General features: G+C 44.5%; 1 protein-coding gene across 1 annotated transcript in view; it reads right to left on the bottom strand.

Moving 5' to 3' along the window:
• Nucleotides 1–24,279, bottom strand: part of ADAMTS9 (ADAM metallopeptidase with thrombospondin type 1 motif 9) — a 136,813-nt gene that overhangs the window by 93,710 nt on the left and 18,824 nt on the right. The window contains exons 5-12 of the mRNA XM_074957398.1: nt 18,166–18,452; nt 15,816–15,899; nt 15,590–15,714; nt 15,093–15,133; nt 14,860–14,965; nt 12,568–12,714; nt 11,100–11,241; nt 9,900–10,007 (exon numbers count right to left, since the gene is read on the bottom strand). Coding sequence (XP_074813499.1) covers nt 9,900–10,007; nt 11,100–11,241; nt 12,568–12,714; nt 14,860–14,965; nt 15,093–15,133; nt 15,590–15,714; nt 15,816–15,899; nt 18,166–18,452 — 1,040 coding nt within the window. The remainder of the gene's footprint in view (nt 1–9,899; nt 10,008–11,099; nt 11,242–12,567; nt 12,715–14,859; nt 14,966–15,092; nt 15,134–15,589; nt 15,715–15,815; nt 15,900–18,165; nt 18,453–24,279) is intronic.

The following is a 24,279-nucleotide window of genomic DNA, read 5'->3' on the forward strand; positions in this document are numbered from 1 at the left end:
AGAGAAACGGATAACAGCTACCCCAGCCGCAAAATGCCCCGTTTACTGATCCTGAACTGTAAAGCAACACTAGGAGTGACGGCTTTTGAAAAAAAGCTACTTAGCCTGTAGCCAGAAAATCAGATAAGAGCCACAATGTGTCAGTAAAAAGAGACAGAAGAGCAAGAATATAAAGAAAGAAAAGTTCCCTGAACTGTAGAAACTGCCAGAATAAAGGGAAGGGAAAACATAAGAAAAGTAGGGCAATAAAAATGGTAAATAAAAACAAGTGGGGTTTCTCCACCCCCAGAACACTTTTTCCACATCACTTTACTTCCCCAGGCCTGATTTCCATGTAGAAGTTTTGTTGGCATAGCTACATCAGGTCCGAGTGTGAAAAACAAAATTACTCCCCCCAACCCACGCAGCTGTGCCAGCAAAAGCCCTAGAGCAGATGCAGTTATACTGGCAAAAAAAAGTCTTTTGTGGGAGCGCATATTTTGCCCAGGGAACTGGTATAAGCACATCTTTTGCCGCTCTAAGCCATGCCTCCGTTAGGAGGGTTGGCTGGTAGAGCTATAGAGGCATGGCAAACCCTCTCTAGTGTGGACAAGGCCTGAGAATCATAGGGTCAAATCCCCTGAATTCTATGGTGAAACTTCAAGGGGGCCAGGATTTCACCCCTAGTGAATTTTGTGTTCCCACAGCCCCTAGAAGCCCTGCTCGGGGACCAGGACCCTTTTGTGCTTTTTAACATGGAGGGTAATTAACCACTGACATAACTCGCCCAGGGAAGTGATCAATTCCTCTCACAATTGGTGCTGTTCACTGGAGACTGGATGTCTTTCCAAAAGACACGCTCTGTCTAATCCCACCACAAGTTATTGGGCTCAATAAATGCTCCCCCACAGAAACTACTGGATCAAATTCTACAGCCCGTGCTATGCGGGGTGGGGAGAGACACAGTGACCCTAATGATCCCTTCTGGACTTAAAAATCTATAAACGTGGCTATTTGCTATATCCTATTTTCACATTAAAACCAATACTCCAGAACCTACAGCGTGGGGGATGGGAAAGGAAACCAAAGCTAAGGCTACCAGTTTGTCTGCAACACATCCTGTTGCCTTGGAGTACTGAAGGGGTTTTTGAATAACGGATGCATATCACCTAGGTTCCAACACGTAAGAAAAGTGGGATGAAATAGGGCCCTGATCCTGAAAACACTTATGTATGTGAGTAGATTTATGCAACCAAGTAGTCCCAGGCCTTGTCTACACTACGGGGGGAGATCGATCTAAGATATGCAACTTCAGCTACGTGAACAATGCAGCGGAAGTTGACGTACTTAGATCTACTTACCGCGGGCTCCACACTACGCAATGTCGACTGGAGACGCTCCCTTGCACGTCTTGTTCAGGTGGAGTATACGAGTCAACGGGAGAGCAATCAGCAGTCGATTTAGCAGGTCTTCAATAGACCCACTAAATTGACCGCCGATGCATCGATCGCCGCGTGTCAAACCCCTGGTAAGTGTAGACAAGCCCCCAGTTACTTGTGTAAAACAATTCACATTCATAAGTGTTTGAAGGATTGCAAGCTAATAGCCTGATCGATGCATTTCTTAATCGGGAGTGCTTAAAGTATTTGAAAAGATGAAGTGAGCTGTAGCTCACGAAAGCTTATGCTCAAATAAATTGGTTAGTCTCTAAGGTGCCACAAGTCCTCCTGTTCTTTTTGCGAATACAGACTAACACGGCTGCTACTCTGAACCCTGTAAAGTATTTGAATGTTTAAAAAAAAATTTCCACTTTATTGGCAGTAGTGTTAAATGTGATTCTGGTTCAGCAGTCAGTCCCTATTCATGGGAAATCAATGGGATTCCCGCAGGTGCTTACTTGCTTTGGGGCCAAAAATAAATCAAACACCCTCCATCAACTTCGTTTGAGATCCATGGATTTTTCAGCGCCACTGCAACGCATACGGCTATTCCTCCAACATCGCGACAGCTTCTTGAAACTCAAGGATTTTGCACAAAATTCTTCTCAGAAAGTGACAGTCCCTGTTTCTGGGCATTTATAAAGGGATCAGCAAGAGGTTTCATCCTAACAAGATGGCTCCTGTTCTCCATGAATGCTTGTGTGTAAAACACTCTGTATATCTCAGACAGCAAGGAATGGTGGTGGCACCTTCAAAATCACTACGATGCAATTTTTGTTTCCCTTTAAAAATCGCTGATTAGTTTTATATCACATTTCAGGCACAATCTGAGCACTTTACTGAAGCAAAAACCTATTGAAATCACTGTTGTTTGTTCGCTGTCTGCACAGTGCTTAGCACAATCCATGATTAGGGCTGTTAGGTAATAATTATGCAGGAATAAAGACTGTAGGTGTATAACAAAAATGATCATACCTGGATTGAGCGTTTAATGACAGAAAAACGAGTAGTTTACAAAAATATTTTGCAAACAGTAACTCATGAATCTTCATAAACAGCCCCATGAGGTAGCGAAAGCAATGTGACCACTCCCTTTTCTCAGACTGTTGTGACCGTTTAATCCAACCTCCTGGCTAACGCTGGCCAGCAAATTCACCTAGAACTCCCGCCTCAATCCAGTTAGCTTGTGGATGAGGAAAGCAAGGCACAGAAAGCTCTTTGCACAAGCCCACAGAGCTGGTTACAGAGCCCGGGAATTCTCACCTCCCTGTTCTGTGCTCTGGCCATCTGCGAAATCCAATGTTAAACCTAAAGAAAATGTAGGGCCCAGTTCAACTCCCATTAAAAATCAGTGGTGGTTGGATTGGGCCTTTAAACCGGGGAGTCGTAAGCCTATCATAAAACAGACCTTGCAATGAAAATGCTGCCACGCCCGTAACTAAAGTAGCACTGCTCAAATATTTAGACAAATCACAAACCATTCATCAAATGAATGCTGTGTCAACAAACATTGCAAGATTGCTGCTGAGGCTGGACGGGCACGAAAAGAAACCGAAATGGAATGGTCTCCATGGTAATGGGAGTCAGAATTTGCTGATGTACCCCGGTTTCTCTGGCACACTGGCCTCTGTTCGTTTCATATTTAATTTGTGACTGATCACTATGGCCACAGAGAATCCGTGGGGAGTTTCAACAATTTCTGCAGAATTATCCAGTCAAAACTCCATGGAAAAGCTCTGTGCAATCTCAAGAAAAAATCTGAAAAGAGGTTTCCCCTCTCACTGCCCCTGGCTAGTTTTTACTCATCCTGAACGACACCGTGTCAGAACCAAAAAAAAAACAAAAAAAACCACCCCAAAGGGGAAGTATCATTGAATTAGAGAGAGCAAACTTCATCTTCTCAACTCCTCCATCCTCCCTGCAATCAGTTTCCCTCCTCTGACGGAACAGGAATGCCAGCAGGAGTTCTCTCTGCTACAGAATATCAGAGGCAAGCATACTTAGGCTCCTACACCTTGAGTTTAAATAGGAGAGATTCATGCTTTTAAAGCAGGAGAGTTCCTAAGTTCAAATCCTGCTGATTGCGCTGCGTCAGGTTACACTGGCAGCCAGGAAAACAAACTATTAAGGTCTCGTTCCAATGGCCAGCAGGTGTCTGCAGGCTCAGGCTCCCCACTGTACCGCCCAGGCATGTCAATCTACTTCCGTCCATGGGAGAACAATAAATAGGAGTCGGATGAATCACAGTATGATCTTCTCTCTCACCTGCACATACACATCCCACACCATGCGCTGCAAAAACACATGACCAAATCTTTCTCCATTAGCAAGAACATTGCACACACACACTGGCTTGCTGTGCGGGATAAGGAGTGGAACTGGAGAAATATGCATCCGATGAAGTGAGCTGTAGCTCACGAAAGCTTATGCTCAAATAAATTGGTTAGTCTCTAAGGTGCCACAAGTACTCCTTTTCTTTTTGGAGAAATATAGTCAAGTTTCAGGAGGGAGCTAGTTTAGTATGGCACCAGGGGCTCAGAAACGCAAGCCAGGGCCAGCTGCTACCACACTAGGCCTATATAAACACTGGCCCTTCGGCACATTTAACAGAGATCTCTTTCCTACAGCTCTGCCTGCCTGCCACTTGCTAATGAAGCAAGTTGGTCCTAGGTGTGTTTGGCTAGCTGCTTACTATTTGAGATGGGGTCTATTTGCTGGATTCGTTTGAAGGCGAGCTTGTCCTCTAGTCTACAGCATGCCCTGGGTTTGCCTTCCTGTGCAGGCTTGGTTACCAAGGGCCATATTGTTTAATAAGAGCCTGCCGCAGTACAGCCTGTTTTATTAAAAAGTCCTACGACGTCTGTTTCTCCATTGTCGGCCCAACCCTGCCGTCTGATTCATACATCGCTGCCACTGAAGTTTCCAGGGTTTAAGCACTGCGGGATGGGGTCCTATCTTGGGTTGTTTTCAGAGGCACAAAGGGTCAGCAGCTGTCATCAAAGTTAAGAGACACGTGGCATCAAGATGGCAGCACTGTCCCAGAGGAGAGACTTCCTGCAGAAATGTTGACTTCGGCCGTGAAATATCCTGCCACACACAGGCTTGGCACCAATGACCCAGTGAAGCAGACTGAATAACTTATGAATGTAGGCAACTAAGAGCTTGACATGACTTACAAGCTTCCCATCTGATGGCTAAGGACACAGAACTCTGCCAGGAAATTACACTATTGATTATGTTCAGAATTTCAGGATTTGTGGTCATAAATAGCACATCATTAAGGAAAGAAAGAGGAAGATGTTCCACTTTAATAAACAGCAAGATTAACTTAAGGAAATAGAGTTGTGTTTTTGGAAACATACTGTGAATATTCAAGTTGTGTAACTTTCATGTCTTTTTTTGTTTGTTTTACATCGATGTTTAAATATTATTTTTGTGTTTTGGAAACACATGAATTAAAACAGAAAAACATACAGTGTCTGCCAGAGCTTTCTTTCCTAGGGGCCTATTTCCATGCCTTATGGAATGAGTGGAAGTGCTGTTGTTAATCCACTAATTAATGTCTAGACCAACTTCGAAATAATTTACGCAGACATAATTTCACAAAGGGAGGTCGTGATGGTGGAGGGAGGCATTATAACAGAGTCTACTTTCCTTTATCTCTCCAAGAGACTCCTAGATAATTCACCCAATCTATGCAACAGGTGACTTGCTACTGACTAGATAGGCAGGGGCCAGACAAGTGTTCCAAGACTTCACGCATGCATAGCCTATATGACTACCTACTGCCCTAAACAAGAAACCAAAAATCATGATTATGCCTCTACTGGTTGCAAAAAAAAGCAACCACAGCTGTAATTCTATGCTTTTTGCAATTTTTGAAATAGACTCTAAAACCGCAAGAGATATGGATCTAAGTTTATAAGCCTCTTTTTTTGCATTGGGAACACAATCGCTTATTTTAAAATTGGTGAAGCAGCAATGCTGTGAAACAAAAGTAAATGATCATCACAAGTATTCACCTAGCAAAGGCCAAAAACTGAGGTTGGATTATTACTTGATTTAATTTGGTGTCAACTTCAGTGCTCTCATATTCAAAATATGTATAAGTTAATACTCCTCTGTTATATACAGAGCTTTGATTTAGGAATAAGATTTAAGGTGGGGGATAAGATATCCGAGTTGTTTTATCTCTGTTTGGACAGGCAAGCTCTTTGGTTTCCAAAGATATTTCCCTTAAAAAAATGGCACTTTATTTTCTCTGCCAACCCATATATAACAGACTTTAAACAAGGCGACTTGAGGCCAAGCATTACTGAACATACAAGGCTGCTGGCCACATCATAGCTTAGTACAAAAATAGCTACTCATTCCAAAGAAATTAACTCCAGATTTTGTACATCAGTGTTTTGCAAGATGCAGCAAAATACGGGGGAGGATTTTTATGCTGATCCAAACTTTGGAAGGGTAAATCAGACCAAAACTCAGAGATGCTCCCTCCTCCCCCTTTTCTATAAGGCCCTTTGGCCCAGATCCACAAAGTGACTAAGGCATTGTGATGCTCAGAGTCATGACACCTAATTTTTAGGTGCTTAGAAAAATCACAGGAACAACAATGCGACCCACATAGCCAGACTCCCTATTCAATGAATGGGGAGAGATAGGTGCCTTAGAGTGTGATCTGCAAAAAGCCAGCATGCTAGGTAAGGACCCACCAATGGGAGATGCTGAGGAGAGGGGTGTATCCCAAACTCCACTGCCTTATGGGGATAGGCCCCTAAGTCTGGTCTGGGCCTATCAATGCTAGTGATCCACAGCCGGGAACCCCTCTCCTGGACACTTAGCCGCCAGTGTCGTTCCTTGCAAGAATGAGTTAGGTGCCTCGCTGTACACAAAGCAGTGGCGGTGATGCCCACCGGTTAGAACACTCACCTAGGATGCGGAAAACCCAGGTTCAATTCCCCCCTCTGGCAGAGGAGGAGAAAGGATTTGAATAGGGGTCTCCCAGGAGAGTGCTATGGGATAGTCAGATGGGGGGAGGGACTCCCTCAGTCTCTCCTGTTCAAGCTGTTCCACTGTGGCTAAATAGTGAAAGAGTCACTGGGAGGGAGGGAGAGGCAGACAGGCAGAATATGCCCAGTAGGGATTTGCTGGCTTCAGAACAGAGGGTCCCCCCCAATGCATGGCCAGACTTATGGACAATTGCCGTTAGACGTTTTTCAGACACCAGAGGCCTCGGCATCTGCCTCCGTGAGGAAGAACGGGCATTTGCTGTGTACGGGAGTTGTGAATGCAGTGGTTTTATGCCACTGTGGCAGAGCGGCTGTTTGGCCTGTCTTCGGGCCTGCAACATCACACCCGAAAGGCTGATTCCCACAATTTGCGCAGCTATTCAGTAGCTGGCTAGGGCGGAGGAAAACAAAAAAGAATTGTGATTGGAGGAACGGGGGCGGCATGGGCTGGGGGGGACACTGGCCTGACTTCATTTTCAGGCACATAGTTTGGGCTGAGGAGGTTTGGATGGTCTCTTTTTGCATCTGTGATTCATTAGAAATGTGACTATAATTTCTGGATTTTGTTTTGAATTTTTTAAACCCAATAAACACAAAGAGACAGGAGGATTCTAAAGCCACGGGGTTTGGGCACCCAGCTGGAAAGCAGTAAGCTGGACCCACAGTCCAGTCTCCAGTGTTTATATACAGTGCCACAACTTGGTGAGAGAGCCCCACATCAGACTATCCCATAGCTCAGTGGTTAGAGCATGCTCCCGAGAGCTGGGAGACCCCTGTTCAAATCTTTTCTTCCCCTCTGCCTGAGGGGGGAATTGAACCGAGGTCTCTCACAACCCAGGTAAGTGCTCTAACTACTAGGCTAAAAAAATCAGATGAAGCACTATCACCGTCATCATCACCTCGATTTTGAATGGGACCCAATCCAGTAGGTTAACTCTGAGCAGGGAGCCCTACTGGATTGGGCCCCACGGGTGAGCTAGGTAGTCCTCTGCCTACTGCATCCTGCTTTGTGGATTGCGCTGGGACTTGGGCAGAAAATAGGCATCCATCCAGGCGCCCGGAGAGAAGCAGCCACGTGCATGACCAGAAGCAGAAACCTCAGGGCCCAGGGAAGTTCTACCCTGAAAACTTGGGTGCAAGTAAGTCGAGGCCCCTACAGGAGTGGACGGCAGCTGAGCGCGAGTTTTGTGGATCACAGCGGGGCCTAAAAGTGGGATTTAGGCCCAGATCTACAAAGGTACTTAGATGCCTTTCTCCCTGCTCACCTTGTGTGTGACTGGGCTACTTCCAGATTCTGCATTATGGGATTTTTACCAGGACTGACCATGAAAATAGTTACTATTGGGATTAGTGCTCCCCCTCCCCCGCGACTTTGAGCAGTCCCACTGAAGTCCATGGGAGGTATTAACTTTAATTTTCCTGTCATTCATTCTTACCCTGTCTGAGTGCGATACAGCTTCTTTATTTACTACAGTGCATCTTATACGCACACAGAGTAGTAAGGCATTATCTATTAGGCTTGTACTGTGAGCAATAACGAATGAAGTCGCTGAAATGCAACTCACTGGGGTAGGAACTACACACAGTAGTTTTTTCAAGATCAAGCCCGGATGTCTTTTAAAGGGTGAAATTCACCCTTATGCAGTGGGCTACCACAAGGTCTACACACCACTGAAGTTACACTTCCGTCATCAGAATCGGGTTCAAATTGATCGCCATGACGCACAGGCCTTCGGTCGACTCTCTGAACAAGGGGGAACCCTCATGAAAAAGTGATTAAAATCGGTTAGAGCGGTAGACTGAGCCCATTTTCACACAGCTCCAAAGAGCAGTATAAAAATGGGAATTTCAAGGATATTCCCATGACACCGTCCCCTGCATGGATGCATGAGAAGACGTACAATTTCTGTGCCTGTGCTCTTCCATCAGAAAGAAAAGTACAATGATACATTATGCCCATTGCCTTGAATCATCCCTTAGCAAAACATGTTGACTAGAAAGGTTTCAGAAATGCAGAAAATTTAATAATCTATTTCTTTTATGAAAGTATATGGGTCAAATATGGCCTAAATACATTTGAATTAAAATGCATTTAAAAGAATGTATGTATCAGACCAGGAATCAGCAAGCTTTGACACACGGCCCAACAGGGAAATCCGCCGGCGGGCAGGGATGATTTGTTTACCTGCAGCATCTGCAGGTTCGGCCAATCGCAGCTTGCCATTCCAGGCCATTGTGGGCTGCAGGAAGTGGTGGCCTGCACATCCCTCGGCCCACGCCACTTCCCGCAGCCCCCATTGGCCTCGAACCGCGGCCAGTGGGAGCTACAATGGCCGAACCTGTGGAAGCAGCAGGTAAACAAACCAGCCCGGCCCACCAGCGGATTTCCCTGATGGGCCGCATGCCAAAGGTTGCTGATCCCTGTATTAGACAGTATTAGAGACAGCAAGTCTTCCAAGGCAATGACAACTATAACTAGGGTGACCAGATAGCAACTGTGAAAAAACGGGACAGGGGGTGGGAGGTAATATAAGAAAAAGTCCCCAAAAATGGAACTGTCCCTTTAAAAACGGGACATCTGGTCACCCTAACTATAACCATTAATTGTTAGACAGAGTGTTACAAACGTGAATTTTTAAGACGCAAGTCCTTGAAAACCATCAAGCATACAGCTGCTCAGGAAAATGTTTTTTGTTCTTACAAAAAATTCTGCTAAAAGCTAAAAAGTCTTGGTTGAAATTTTTCTTCAAAATGGTTGGGTTCTCCTGGAAAAACTAAAATCCCATAAATTACCCCCATCCCAGGTTTGGCACATGAACACTGAAAAATGTAGACCACAAACTGAAACATTTTGTTGAAATCAGACATTACCCACAGACATTTCCATTTCTGGTGAAAAAATTGTTAAAGAAAGTTTCAAATGAAACATTTTGACCAGCTTTGTATTCTACTCTGAAGTTGTCCAAGCAAGGGGCCAATTTTAAACATACTGATTACCAACTGCATATATTAAACTTCCAATGAATAGGACAGGAAAACGTCTCAGAGTTTACTCAAGTAATTCCATAAAGTACAATTAGCTTTTCGAAAAGCAGAATGCATTTCATAAAACACAATAATGGCAAACAGGAGATTTTAACCACATTATATAAGGAACAATTTAGAGGCATTTGCAGATGACACGTTACTACATTAATTCCAAGTTAGAGAGACACTATCGTTTTGACATCATACACCACCAGCACTGACAAGGAACAGAAAACATTACCTCCTACATCACAAGCCAGCACGATTACACTGTGCCTCCATCAAAGCTATATAGAATTAGCCTGGGGTGAATTTCAGTTGTAAATTGCACTCCATACAACTGAACTTCAGGGGGGAAAAAGACTTTTAATTGATATATACACTATGAGCCTTTTAACACCATTTTTGTCTACGAGGGGATGAAACATCAGGTATTACAGACCTTTCCGGGTTCACACTCTGTCCCATCAGCCCAAGGTGTGTGTTGAGTACGACATCCTTTGTGAGCTCCATCAACGTTAATGCACCAGAGTCGTCGGCACTGCATCTGCTTCATTTATTTAAATGATCATAGTATTAAGTAATGCCCGGCTCAAGTGTGACGCACACGACTGACCACATCACATTTCACACTAGAACTGCCATCATTTACACAATGAATGTGTGCAATATAAAACAGGGCTGGGAGGGGAAGTACTGAATAGCTCAGGGTGCCTTTCAGCGCAAAGATAAATCAGTCCTGAACCTGGATGAGTGGAGCCCACCTGAAATCAAGTTACTAGCAGAGCTGATTGGAAAATTTCTGTCAACAGGTGATTTTAACAAAACATGGGCTGCACGTGTGCGTATTGGAACCAAAATCATGACCACGATCATGAAAAATCCCCCCGTCTCCTGCTACCAGTTCCAGTCGAACCTAAGTTAGTGGTGATCATAAGCTGTTCCCCTCTGATAGCATTTCAGTCGGCTGTGCAAAACGGAACACAAAAATAGCCACTGGAATTGGCACTAACTGGTACCTGGGTGGGGAGTCTCAGCAAACAGCAGTGGACAATGTTTTTGCCTTTTAAAGGTAGAACAGGAGCGAGGCATGCTGCAGGGCAGAGTGAGGATTATTGTGATATGCTTCTGTTCGGTGGACAGAGGGCTTCTCTCTCCGGGGCAGTCATATGTTAAATAGCCCCTCTGAGGCTGGTCCACAGAGGTCAGCTGTACGTTATAGCTCCCAGGTAATTATCTGGGGCCTGGATTTTCCAAAGGGACTAGTTTTTTTGGGGTGTCTCCATGGCTAGGTGCCCAACTTGATATACCTTGGAAGTGATGAGCACCCACCCTCTGAAAATCAAGCCTCATTCAAATGTCTCAAGTGGGACCCCTCCAGACTGAGGCTTTCAAAATCACTAGTCACTCCTGAAGATCCTGGGTGCAGTCCTTCAGCGAAAGTGGTAGAGATTTGTGCTTCACAGGCCCTGGAGTCAAACCCTGCCGATGGCCTAGGGTAGCGGTTGTTATGGCAACGCCTTTTGCCACTGACAAAAATTAACAACCTGGATACCAAAATATATTGTAAGGGGACTAACCCAGCAAAGCTTTATTCCTCTTGCATGTTGCAAGCAAAACAAAGAAGTGGAAGAGCACTTACCATGTATGGGCAGACTTGAGAGCCTGGTCCAAAAATTAACTCGCATTGTTTATTAACATCATAAATTACTCCTGGGAGTTGTTGAGGCAAAGTGTAAGTCCTTGATACAGGCTCGTCTAGTAAACACTCCCCATAACCAGTGCTTCAATAAAACAGAACAACAACAGGGTTAAATAGGGATTTGTCGGGCCAGAGCCCATTTCTTTTTAATGTATGTATCAATGCAGTATCTGTGTGCCACACAAAGGTTAACAAATTAGTCCCCAAAGACTCCTGCACTGTAGCAAAATATGACTATCACCCATTTTACACATGGGGCTGCTCAGGGGCATACCCTGCTTACATGGTATGCGCCAGGTCCCTGTTTATAAACAGACCTGTGAAAAGAACCCAGATTGCCTTCCTCCCAGCCTGGGCCTTAACCCACAAGACCATGCTTTCTCCCTTGTTATTGTGTTGTCATGTTTAACATACACTACTTCAGCTGCTGAGAAATACAGCACAATGCTTTGGGTACCAAAAGTGAGTGCAAACTGAGAGGAAATATTGAATAGTCCTGCTACACAAACAGTGTAAGAGCCCACTTGAGGGATACAAGCTCTCAGATCTGACTATACACAACATTGGGCCTTCACCTGCTCCCATCAAAAACAATGGGAGAAAAGGGCAGGCCTAGGACACGTTCATACAAAACTTTTCATTGTACTTCAGAAGAACTCTGCACTTTCGACTGATATAATGGGCACGGATCCTGGCCCACAGTAGGGCAACCTAGTGCCATTCCGACAGGTTGACGCTGCTTTAGTAAGCTATCAGAAAGCTCCTTTTGCATAGGGGGATCCTAAAGAGGTGCAGTGCCACTGTAGCAGCTGATATACTAACCCCGTCCCAGCTGTCCACATAGGGAGTATGGCCAGAGGAAAGGATGCATGGCCAAGCTCCCCTTTCCCCCTTCATCCTGGTCATTTTCTGATGCCAGAATGAGCAGTCAGTGTAAGCCAGAGCAACCTGACGGCCTCTCTAATTTATTCCAGGGTCCAGGTCGGCTCCAGGTCAGCTCCAAGGCCTGCAGAGGTGGATTTCATGGACTTTAGCAACTGCCTTCCTAGCTGTACCAAGTGCTCCTAAGACACAACTCAGTATCTGGGTCACAAAGCTTAGGAAACTCACTGCTCAGGTTAGCGGAGATGACGAGTTCCTTAAAAGTGATTTCCATGGGGGCCAAGACTTAGCCTTCCCCATAGAGGAGCAATTCCTTGCCAGTTAATCATGAGACCGAACTGGCAGGGACTGAATCTCAGAAGTTGTATTTCTACACTATGTAAACGACACACACACACACACACACACACACACACACACACACACACACTTCAACTCCTTTCCAAATGATGCACCCTTCGTTTTCAGTGTAACAAATGAGGGGGGCTGTCTGTATAACACTACCACCACATATATAATGTCTTACTCTAGAAATTCAGTAATGTATTTCCTACTACATTTTGACCACATCCAGGGGTTGGTGTAGAAGTTGAGCGTTGGCGCCATGACATGTTGTTGATTTTTCCCTCCATCTTCTTTGCACTTATTATTGTCATCATGTGGCATGTTAAATCTACAAAAAGCAAAACAAGTCTAATGAAGCGCACATTAAAGACCAAGTATCTCGTACTACAGCAGAAATAGGGTGTATAATAGCCAGAGTACACAAAACCTTTCAACATCAGAACTCTAAGTGGCAACATGTGTACTCGAGGTATTCTGAAGCCAGACACTTTGGGCCCAATCCTGTGAGGTCCAGAATGCCTGCAGGATCACGGATACAGGTAGCAAGACAGAAAACTGCATCTGAAATTTACCCAATGTTATGCCAGTGACAAAGTTTCCCCAGCCAATCTAAACAGTCAAAGACTTTGGCTGGGAATTTGAAAGTCGATAAGAATCTGGCACCTAACTCTCTTCGGCTCCTTTGTAAATCCCAGCTTTCCACAAGCTGTGGTGAAGTTATGAAATATGGCATCGTTTTGGACTTACAAAGTTTGAAACTGAGGCACTGTCTGTACTGGGAATGGCTATTGGCGGCCAGTCACCAGCAGGGCTGCACCAGTGAAAACCCCTAGTGCAGAGAGATCCAGCTAACACAAATTGCAATCTGCATCAGTGCAGAATACCCCAGTTCCAAGCAGAGTAAACAGCACTGATGCAAATTGTGTTTTACAGCAGTGTTGCGTGTCTACTCTAGGGGTCTGCAAGCCACGGATGGCTGAAGTCCCTAGTATAGTTTAGCCCTGAGAATTCAATAGCCTAGTAGCGGAAAGTTTCTAATGAAACTGAACTGTGGTTTTAGACATCTAGGGCTAAGTTTGTCACTGATGTCGTTGCCTACGTGGAGTCACACCAGGGATAAACTTATATTTTAGCTGGTAGGTTTACAGAATGCCATCAAGAATCAATATCAGCATAAACCCATGTGAGATTTGCAGCACGCACTCGATTGAAGAATGCTGCAAAAATGTAACAGAGACAGAACATCTTAAGCTGCTCTGCTATTTGAAGTGAAAGAGGGGAAATGACTTGATGTGATCCAAATGTGAAGGCTGACGAGTTTCTATTTCCATTAAGATTTCGTCCAGTGAGCCAACTCTTCCCCCGCCTCCCACACAGAGGCACTCCGTTTCAGGACCACCTCCTTTGGATGAAGCTCGAGAAGTAAGCTGCTGCAAGTTAGGGGTGGGGAAGGCCAAACCTTGGGGATTTCCATCAGGATATCAAATTAAAAAAATACAGCTGCCCTTAAATATACACTGCCCAAATGAAAAACGCTTTAAGCCCGTTTATTAGAGCTCACTAATCCCACCTCTGAAGCCTCTATTCTAAAACACAGTATGTTATTTTAATTGGTGATGTAGCCATCGGATAGATGACACAACCAGCACTTGCAAGACAAAGCACTTCTTTTTCGTCCCTACCTTCAACGATCAACTGGGGGCTCAGCTGGATGTGGGGGCATTGGGAATCCTAGCTTCAGAGCTGGTCATGCTCATCCACATGAGCACTGCCTTGGTGGAAGCTGTCTCAGTCGAATGCCAAACACACTAAGCTAAATTCCTGCTCTGGCGTAACTACTCCATTAACTGCAGTAAAGTTACCCGCCAGGGTAGGGTAGACAGGCTGAGCAACATGTAGTGGCAGGAGCCCTGAGGCTAGGTGGCCGAAGGGGAGAGGTTTGCCCATGTTTACTCTTAGCTCTTCCACCACACACCCTCGCAGCCTCGTGACGAGCGTGAGGGCATGCAAGGTGAGCGGAGCAAACACTACGACATAAAATGTGCCAGCTCCAGAGGCCATCGAGACCTTGGATCTGCTTGGAGACACCCTACTACTGACTCCCACCCTCGGCAGTTAGAGGTGAGCTAGGCCTGAGAGGGGATATGTGTTCATTTGATTTGGGCAGGGGGATGAGAAGGGCAGCATTCTTTTCTCCCCTACTCAATTGCTGCCCACAGCTGGGGGCTTTCTCGGACACACCATCCCACCCATTCTGTGCTCCCCCTGGGCTGGGCCTTCCCTTTGCCACGCCATGCCGCTACCACTGGGTGCTATGGAGCAACTTCAGCCGCCTTCCAGATGCTGCCAGCTGTTTCACCGCCTTGTCCTTGCATCTCCTACCTACTCATTTCTTAGGCTCCGCTATGCATCAGTTCCACTTAGTATACATCTTTGGCTATTTAAATGTAAACTTATCTACATAAAAACATACACGTGGCCAAGTTCATGTGCGATCGTAAAAGCAGTACTTAGTCCGTTATCTTCGCTAATTGAGCAGCTTCTGTACGGATCACAAACAGTGCCCAGTTCAGCCAGACCTAGAAAGGCAAGGGCAGAACAAAACGGTGTATTATAAAAAAAGAAACATTGCTCAGAGTTAAGCACATATTAACATTGTGACCTCAAAGGAGTAAAACAAAAAAAAAAAAAATAGATTAAGCTTACCTAATGTATCACATTTGTCGTGAGCTCTACAAATATCCTGTCTGAAAGCAGAACAGACTTGACGCTTTTAATTTTCATGTACACGCAAGTTACAGTACAAATGCAAAAATAAAAAAAAAAAATTCAAAAGCAATTCTTGGTTCTCCAGCTGACATTCTCAAGCTGGCTTTGTCACACAAGCTGTCAGTGAACTGAACAAAGAGGTCTGATTCAATAGCCTATTTAAGTCAAATAGAGTTTAACCAAATTTCCTTCAATGGCATTAGGATCAGGTCCTGGATACTACAACCATTATAAGTTGCATTTAACAGAGGGATAAATATTTACCATACTGCTTTCCATCGCTACACTAGTTCCACAGTTGCAATCCAAACACTTATTGCCATTACTGCGCTTCCCCAAATCAATTATTTCTGACGATCACATGCATTATAAATTAATCGCTTCCAACTGTGATACTCAAATGGCTACATTATTAATGAGAAAACTGAATATACCTGGTAACAAGTACAGCGGTATCATGTTTGGGTAGATTGTTTTCTTCAGGGTGGTTCTGGGAATGCTGCCATTGGCAAAAGTTTTTTAATGTTGTCTGGGCATTATAAGATATTGAAGGACCATCCTAGCCATAAAAAATATATATACAAAAATGTGTATTTTAGTTATTTATCTCAGTGCTCACTCCCTGTGGCAAATGCAAAGAGGAAAAAATACTTTCATTACCTGTTCATTATGTATCACGACTAATTTCACAATAACAATATTAATTAAATTTCCAATACTTGGGTCTTTATAGATAGAGGCTACCTGCATCAAAGAGAAAATGTTCAGAGTTAATGCTGGCTTCAAACAAAGAATTAAAACAACACAAATTTGTCTTCTGTTCTCTGACCAAGGGGAGTGTGGCAGCTCTTCACTCTCTCACTAGGTTTTGTTGTAGAATTTTAGCTAATGATCTGATCATGATCATCATCTCAGCGCAAAACCTTGAGAGATTTGGCAACACCTTGAGCATTGTTTTAAAATGAAAAGGAAAACCTTGTGTGCCAGAATCCCAAAACTTTCTTCTGGACCCAATCTTCAGTTCTGCACACATATATCATCACCCAATTACAGGGCCACATTCTGTCCTCAGATACACATCTGCAACTATCGCTAGCTAAGATTTTCAAAAGCAACTAGTGATTTCAAATGCTTCAATTTCTGGGATGCCCAACTCAAGATGACTTAAACGTTAAGTGCCTGCCCTCTGAAAATCCAGCCCTTCTAAATAAGTCTCAAATTGGACACCCAAAATCACTAGTCACACTTGATGATCTTGGCCATTCTCTTCCTGTAAATAATACTTTATGAAGTTTGTACATTTTGGGGGGAGACCGGGAGGGTGTGCAGAGATTTTCACCAGATAACCTTTGTACATTTTTTGCTAAGCCTTACACTTAAGTGTGTTTTTATCTATATTATACTCTACTTTTCCATGGATAACATTGGGGGGTGGGGGTGTTTGATGGGAGGTAATGAGAATAGAATTTGACCCACAGAAATCAGAGATGGAAAAATCCAAATGGATCTAGTGGCTGCTGAGGGCTGGTCCAGGAATGTTTCCCATCGGATATTTATTAGCGCTTTCAAATAAATGGGAGTCTGTATCCAAAATAACTGCAGCTTTTGGCATAGTCATCTAGAGACTCATATCACCCTTCTCAAGGGACCTTTCTAACAACATTCTATTTTCTATATCGCTGTCTGTAAGTCTTTGGGGGAACTTAAATTGATGATTTATTTTTTTGAAAGCTCATCTCTGGAAAGCACAGCATAAATTACCCAAGAGAATATCAAATGCATTTCCATGCTGTTCAATGTCCCATGCACCAAAGAAGAGAGTCACTGAACATTAAGCAGCAAGAGGAAACCTGTTGCTATGCTGAAAAAAAGCCTTTGTTCTGAGAAACAAGAGCACTAAGTAAACACTGACCCTAAACATGCTCTTACTATCAGTCTCCTCTACTGACAGATAGTGGTAGTGTCTTTTGAGCCCCAGGATCTGGACTCTGAGTTCAGAGCGTGCATCTGATTTAGGGAACGTGGAGGTCTGTAATCTAGAATCTGCTACCCATAGCATCAGCTCACACGGCTCTCTGCTTCAGTGCTGAGGGTAGAGACTGGCGCTTGGCAGGAACAGAAAGCTCATAGCTGATCAGTGAGCTCAGCACAAAGATCCAGTGGCATTTGGAACCACTGAGCCTGTGTAACCCACACACCTTCTGGGTGTGGCGTTCTGCCCCATCTAGTGGCTCCGAGACCACTCAGAGAGAGAGATTAATGAGTTTACTCTGCAGCCTTAGCTAACAGCCAGTTGGCTTTTAGCTCATGTGATAGAGGCTCATGCACTAAACTCCAGGTCCCAGGTTCGATCCCGCCCACCGATGACCGGGGCCTGTCAGCATTACGCTTGCCCTTGAATGGGGTGAGAAAGCTGAGGAAGATGCCAGCAAAACCACCCTACTGCTGCACACAAGGCAAGACTTGCCACTGGGACTCCTACCACCCTAATGGAAAGTCAACTGATACTACCACTCTTCATGAGCTTTAAGCAGCAAAGGAAATTGGGTAACAACTCAACCTCTAAATCCCAGCATGTAGAAAGGGGGAGGGGATCCACACTCCTCACTGTGTATGCTGGGAAGCTGCATGCGGCAACAGTCCCATTCAGCTTGTATGTCACACGGGCCTGAGTGGGAAGGAGACTAGATCCCAAGGACAGTAGCACCAGCCTGAGGTAACCCCACTGCTGGAGACTTGGGGAACTGAAGGAGTGAGCCCCAGGAATAGTTAATTTATATGGTGGAGCCAGGGATGGAAGAACCCCTCCAACGGGACTGGAAGAGTCTCTTGTGGGTTCCGACATTTTCGAGATAAGACTGAAGTTTTGTCCATCTGAGCCACATTCCATCTTTACCTAATCCTGACTTTAGTACAGTACTTGATGTACACAAGCTAGGAGTATCGCACCATCTTGGGATGGGGCGAGTAAAATCCAAGGGGGAAAGTCTTCCTCTATTTTGATACTTACTATTGACATTAATGTTAAGATATAGTGTTGCAGATTAACTCCATGGTAGGCAACCATTCTACTGTCTGCCACCACCATGACTTCCACAAATCGAGGGTAGGAGAGGAATCGCTTCGTTCTTCGGTGTGTCTTGTCATCACTTGTGTTCTCAGTCTTGTTGTTATATGTAGAAAATTGATTTCCTGCTATGCTATGTTTTAATACTGCCACGTCCGATAACAGACTACTTTCTTGCCATTGTCTTCTCCGGTTTTTCCTCTTGCTCTTTTTGTGACTATTTTCATGCCCTGTGGTTTAAAAAAAGATGGATTCCTGATTGAATACATTCAAAACCACATGTTTTTCATGTTAGGAACACACTTCAGTTCACACAACAGCGAGTAGCCTGTCTCCTACACTCATTCAGATTTGTTCTAAGTAGCTATGCAAAACAAGGACTGCATGGAAAGCCACAGGTTAGCAAAGCACTTAACCATGTTCTTAACTTTAAAGACATGAGTAGTCCTATTGAAGTCAATGCCGCTAAAAGTCAGATGTGTTTAAATGCGTTGCTGGACCAGGACCAGAGCAATCCTGTATGTAGGAAGAATTCAAAAAATCAGCAAATTTTGTTCTATTTGTATCCAGGAATTTTAACTGTTCTGTCTGCGTATAGATTCCAAGTGTGTCCAATGTGGCTATTAACCCACATAAGCGATTAAGGGCTAAATCCTGCCTCTCTTACTCAGGCACAATTGAAGGATGGAATAAGGACTGCCAGATTTGGGCCCCAACGAGTGAAGCAATTACATATGATTCATTTCTGCCTGTAACAATAGCATGGCTGTGCTTCAAATATTTTTTTCCCCTCTTATTATTCTGTGCCACCAAAATGGTAAAGGTCATCTAATAACACAGCTGCCACTGACTAAAGAATAGAACACAGGAAGTTTCACATATACGGCTTTTGATATTCAATTAGGCAAAACATAAAAAGGACCTGGAAAGTATGTTAAAAGCTGATACGAAGATGACAGAGTGAGGCGGGTGCATGGGCAAAACACACATATGGAACATGTACAATTAAGATTCACCATCTGATTAGTACGTAATTATAGCTTTATTTAAGCGTAAGAGCAAAATCACTGGTATTTGATGCCACTTAAGTTTTAATCAGCTCATCAGAGGAAGTAGCTAATTGAATGTGATTCATCCAAGAGAAACAGCTCAGACCTGCTAAGTAACATAAAGCCAAATCAGCACTGTTCATCTAACGGCCTACAGACCTCTTAGTCTTTGTAGCTTTCCTTTAATTTCATCATGCTGGTGAAAAATATCCAATTTCCTTATCTGACCCACTGAGAAGGGTACAGGAAGCAGAATATTAGGGAACAAAGGAACGCTCAGAGTGCAAACAAGATTTCAACGATAGGGAACTTCTTGGCTATTTGACATGTGCAGTTTCCTTTTCAGATGTTTTAGTAATAATTTCCAAAGCACTGATTTTAAAATGTTAATAAATAGCAGCAGCCAGCTGAGTGTATGGCCCAATGACTGTTCAACTGAGAACTGTTAATTTGCCTCCTCCATGTCAAAATACGACATTCTAAAATTAAATGCTACCGTACAGCAAACACCACATAACTCATATGAACTCCAACCGTGTTTCCTTATGTTTGGTGTGGACTACCTTACGACAGCTAACAATCCGCACATAACAGCTATTTGAGTAAGAAGCCTGAAAAAACCCATGGCAATCATATATAACTGGGTTACTCTACTTATCCTGCACTAAGCAGTGCTGTTAAACTGGGCATGATTCTGCTCTCATGCTAAAATAACTTCACAGGCAGCATTGGCACACCCCTAATTTACACCAGTGTAAATCAGTGCAGAAGCGGGGGAGATGGATCAGCGTTCATGTCGCACTGCCCGTCAGTACTTGGCCCGGGCCAGGGAAGCGAATGATCCAACTAGCACACCAAATGCGGTGATGAATCCTGGTCACATGCCACCCTCATCTGCTAAGAATGGCCAACTGTACCTATATGTAATCCCCTTTTCTTTTCTAGGTTTCAGCCAAAAACCTTACAGCTGTAATTGCAGCAGCTGTTTCTACTTGCTGAGAGTCGATATGGAAACATTCCCAGCCTAGGGGGCAGTATACAGGCTTGACTGACTGCAAACGAATAATTGCTATTTGAGCATCCTAGAGGGAGTGCAGGAAACTGTTAACCATGCTCTCCAGCTGTTCTGAAGCCAGTTTGGAAGCTTGCATTAAGGACAGACATTCCTGCAGGTACACACATACCCCTTAGTTAGGAGTTGGAAGCTCTTGACTAATCAGCAGTGAATTTTCTTGCCAGGGTTACAAAACTGGCAGCCAAGTTGAGCAGCAGTTGGATCAGGGGTGGGCAAACTACAGCCCATGGGCCAGATCTGGCCCGCCAGCCGTTTTAAGCAGGCCCTCGAGTTCCCTCTGCGGAGCAGGGTCTGGGGCTTGCCCTGCTCCAGTGCTCCAGCTGGGGAGCTGAGTCAGGGGTCGCTTCACATGGCTCCCGGAAGCAGTGGCTTGGCCCCCCTCCGACTCCTACATGTACAGGCAGCCAGGGCGCTCCCCTCTGCACATGGTCCCCGCCCCAAGCACCCCCCACCTCCCATTGGCCAGAAACCATGGCCAATGGGAGCTGCAGGGGCGGTGCCTGTGGACTGAGCAGCGTGCAGAGCTGCCTGGCCGCGCAGGAGCCGGAGAAGGGACATGCCGCTGCTTCTTGGAGCTGCTTGAGGTAAACACCTCCCAGAGCTGCACCCTTGAGCCTCACCCCGTGCCCCAACCCCCTGCCCCAACCATGATCCCCCTCCTGCCCTCCGACCCCCTCGGTCCCAGCCCGAAGCACCCTCCTACACCCCAAACTTCTCATCCCCAGCCGGAGCCCTCACCCCCCCCACCCTGCACCCTACCCCACACCGCAGCCCCCTCCTGCAACCTGAACTCCTCCTTTCTGGCCCTACCCCAGAGCCCACACCCCCGACCAGAGCCTGCACCGCCTCTCACACCCCAACCCCAATTTTGTGAGCATTCATGGCCCGCCGTACAATTTCTATTCCCAGATGTGGCCCTCGGGCCAAAAAGTTTGCCCAGCCCTGCAGGGAGAAGACAGCACTGACAGGTGTAACCCAGACCGCATGTGTGGGTTGGTTCACAATATGGTTTCCTGTGATTTTACAGGTTAGCTGGACCTTATTGGTCTGCAGCATTTCTGTGTTAAGGTTCTGCAAAGTCCTTAGATCCAAGAAGGAGAAGAAGCGACAGGGGATGGATCACTTGATGATTTCATGTTCTGTTCATTCCCTCTGGGGCACCTGGCACTGGCGGAAGACAGGATACCGGACTAGATGGACCCTTGGTCTGACCTGGTAGGGCCATTTTTATGTTCTTGTGTTAAGTAATTTTTTTTAATATAACAATGAGTTACAGTTCAGGGGATAGGGAAGTTTGGTACTTGCTGCCTTATTCTTGTTATTAGAAGATGCAAGCTTAGAAGTAAGTGAGTAGGGCAGTTGTATTCGTGAGACTATATAGAGGGCAGGGGAGGGTTGGAAGAGTTCATTTTTAGAATTTGGATGGAAAATATCAATACTGATTTTAAAGCTTTTTTATTTGTATCAATTTAAATGTTCACAATTGTGCAAAATTATGTGTTGTAAGGATTTGTTTTATTTTTATGTATTTTAAGTGTTCACAGTTGCAGGAGCTTATCGGGTAAGGGGGTCAGACAATTATTTAATGATAGAGGAGGTTGAGATTCAAAAAGTTCGAGCTTTATATCTGTTCAAACACAAATTGTCAAATATACACAGTAAATAGCCTTAAAATCAATCTCTCATACCTTCTCAAGCAGCATTTTTATTGCTTTACCGATCTGTAAATTTCTATCATCAATGGGAACATTTTGTCACTGATGTGTGTGTGTTTGGTGAAATTGTTGTTTACTGACATTTATGGCTGATCCTTCCATGTCTCTCTCTATAGGCGCACCAGAAAAGCACCAGTCAGTCATATTTACACACTGGGTATTCCAATCTCGTTACTGAGGACTTGTCTTCACACACAGTGCTTCAGCTGCACAGCTCTGGAGCTTAGTGAAGATGTTACTATGCCAACAAGGGAGTTTCTCCCGTCAGCATCGCTAATCCACCTACCCAAGAGGCGTTAGCTATGTTGATTGGAGAAGTCCTTCCATCGACATAGCGCTGTCTGCATTGGGGGGGTTCATAGAATCCTAGACTTTAAGGTCAGAAGGGACCATTATGATCGTCTAGTCTGACCTCCTGCACAATGCAGGCCACAGAATCACACTCACCCGCTCCTGTAACAAACCCCTGACCTATGTCTGAACTATTGAAGTCCTCAAATCGTGGTTTAAAGACTTCAAGGAGCAGAGAATCCTCCAGCAAGGGACCCGTGCCCCATGCTACAGAGAAAGATGAAAAACCTCCAGGGCCTCTGCCAATCTGCCCTGGAGGAAAATTCCTTCCCGATCCCAAATATGGCGATCTGCTAAACCCTGAGCATGTGGGCAAGACTCACCAGCCAGACACCAAGGAAAGAATTCTCTGTAGTAACTCAGATCCCACCCATCTAATATCACATCACAGGCCATTGGGCATATTTACCGCTTATAGTCAAAGATCAATTAATTGCCAAAATTAGGCTATCCCATCATACCATCCCCTCCATAAATTTATCAAACTTAGTCCTGAAGCCAGATATGTCTTTTGCCCCACTGCTCCCCTTGGAAGGCTGCTCCAGAACTTCACTCCTCTGATGGTTAGAAACCTTTGTCTAATTTCAAGTCTAAACTTCCTGATGGCCAGTTTATATCCATTTGTTCTTGTGTCCACATTGGTACAGAGCTCAAATAATTCCTCTCCCTCTCCGGTATTTATCCCTCTGATATATTTATAGAGAGCAACCATATCTCCCCTCAGCCTTCTTTTGGTTAGGCTAAACAAGCCAAGCTCTATGAGTCTCCTTTCATAAGACTGGTTTTCCATTCCTCGGATCATCCTAGTAGCCCTTCTCTGTACCTGTTCCAGTTTGAATTCATCCTTCTTAAACATGGGAGACCAGAACTGCACACAATATTCCAGATGAGGTCTCACCAGTGCCTTGTATAACGGTACTAACACCTCCTTATTTCTGCTGGAAATACCTCTCCTGATGCATCCCAAGACCACATTAGCTTTTTTCATGGCCATATCACATTGGCAGCTCATAATTATTATGAGCTAATAATTCCTCATGTGGAACTGTATCAAATGCCTTACTGAAATAGAGGTAAATTAGATACACTGCGTTTCCTTTGTCTAAAAAAATCTGTTACCTTCTCAAAGAAGGAGATCAGGTTGGAAATCAAATCGAGATCACGATCTACCTTTTGTAAAACCATGTTATATTTTGTCCCAATTACCATTGACCTCAATGTCCCTAACTGCTTTCTCCTTCAAAAATTTTTCCAAGACCTTACATACTAGAGATGTCAAACTAACAGGCCTGTAGTTACCCGGCTCACTTTTCTTTCCTTTCTTAAAAATAGAAACTATGTTAGCAATTCTCCAGTCATACGGTACAACCCCTGAGTTTACAGATTCATTAAAAATTCTTGCTAATGGGCTAGCAATTTCATGTGCCAATTCCTTTAATATTCTTGGATGAAGATTATCTGGGCCCCCAGTTTAGTCCCATTAAGCTGTTCGAGTTTGGCTTCTACCTCAGATGTGGTAATATCTACCTCCATATCCTCATTCCCATTTGTCATCCTACCATTATCCCTAAGCTCCTCATTAAAGACTGAGGCAAAGTATTTGTTTAGATATTGGGCCATGCCTAGATTATCCTTAACCTCCACTCCATCCTCAGTGTTTAGCAGTCCCACTTCTTTCTTCCTTTTCTTCTTATTTATATGGCTATAGAACCTTTTACTATTGGTTTTAATTCCCTTTGCAAGGTCCAACTCTACATGGCTTTTGGCCTTTCTCACTTTATCCCTACATGTTCTGACCTTGCACTTTTCACTATTAAATTTCATCCTATTACTATTACTCCAATTTACAAGGTAGCTTTCCTTGCTG

Source organism: Natator depressus, chromosome 7, assembly GCF_965152275.1.
Source record: "Natator depressus isolate rNatDep1 chromosome 7, rNatDep2.hap1, whole genome shotgun sequence".
Lineage (NCBI taxonomy): Eukaryota > Metazoa > Chordata > Testudines > Cheloniidae > Natator > Natator depressus.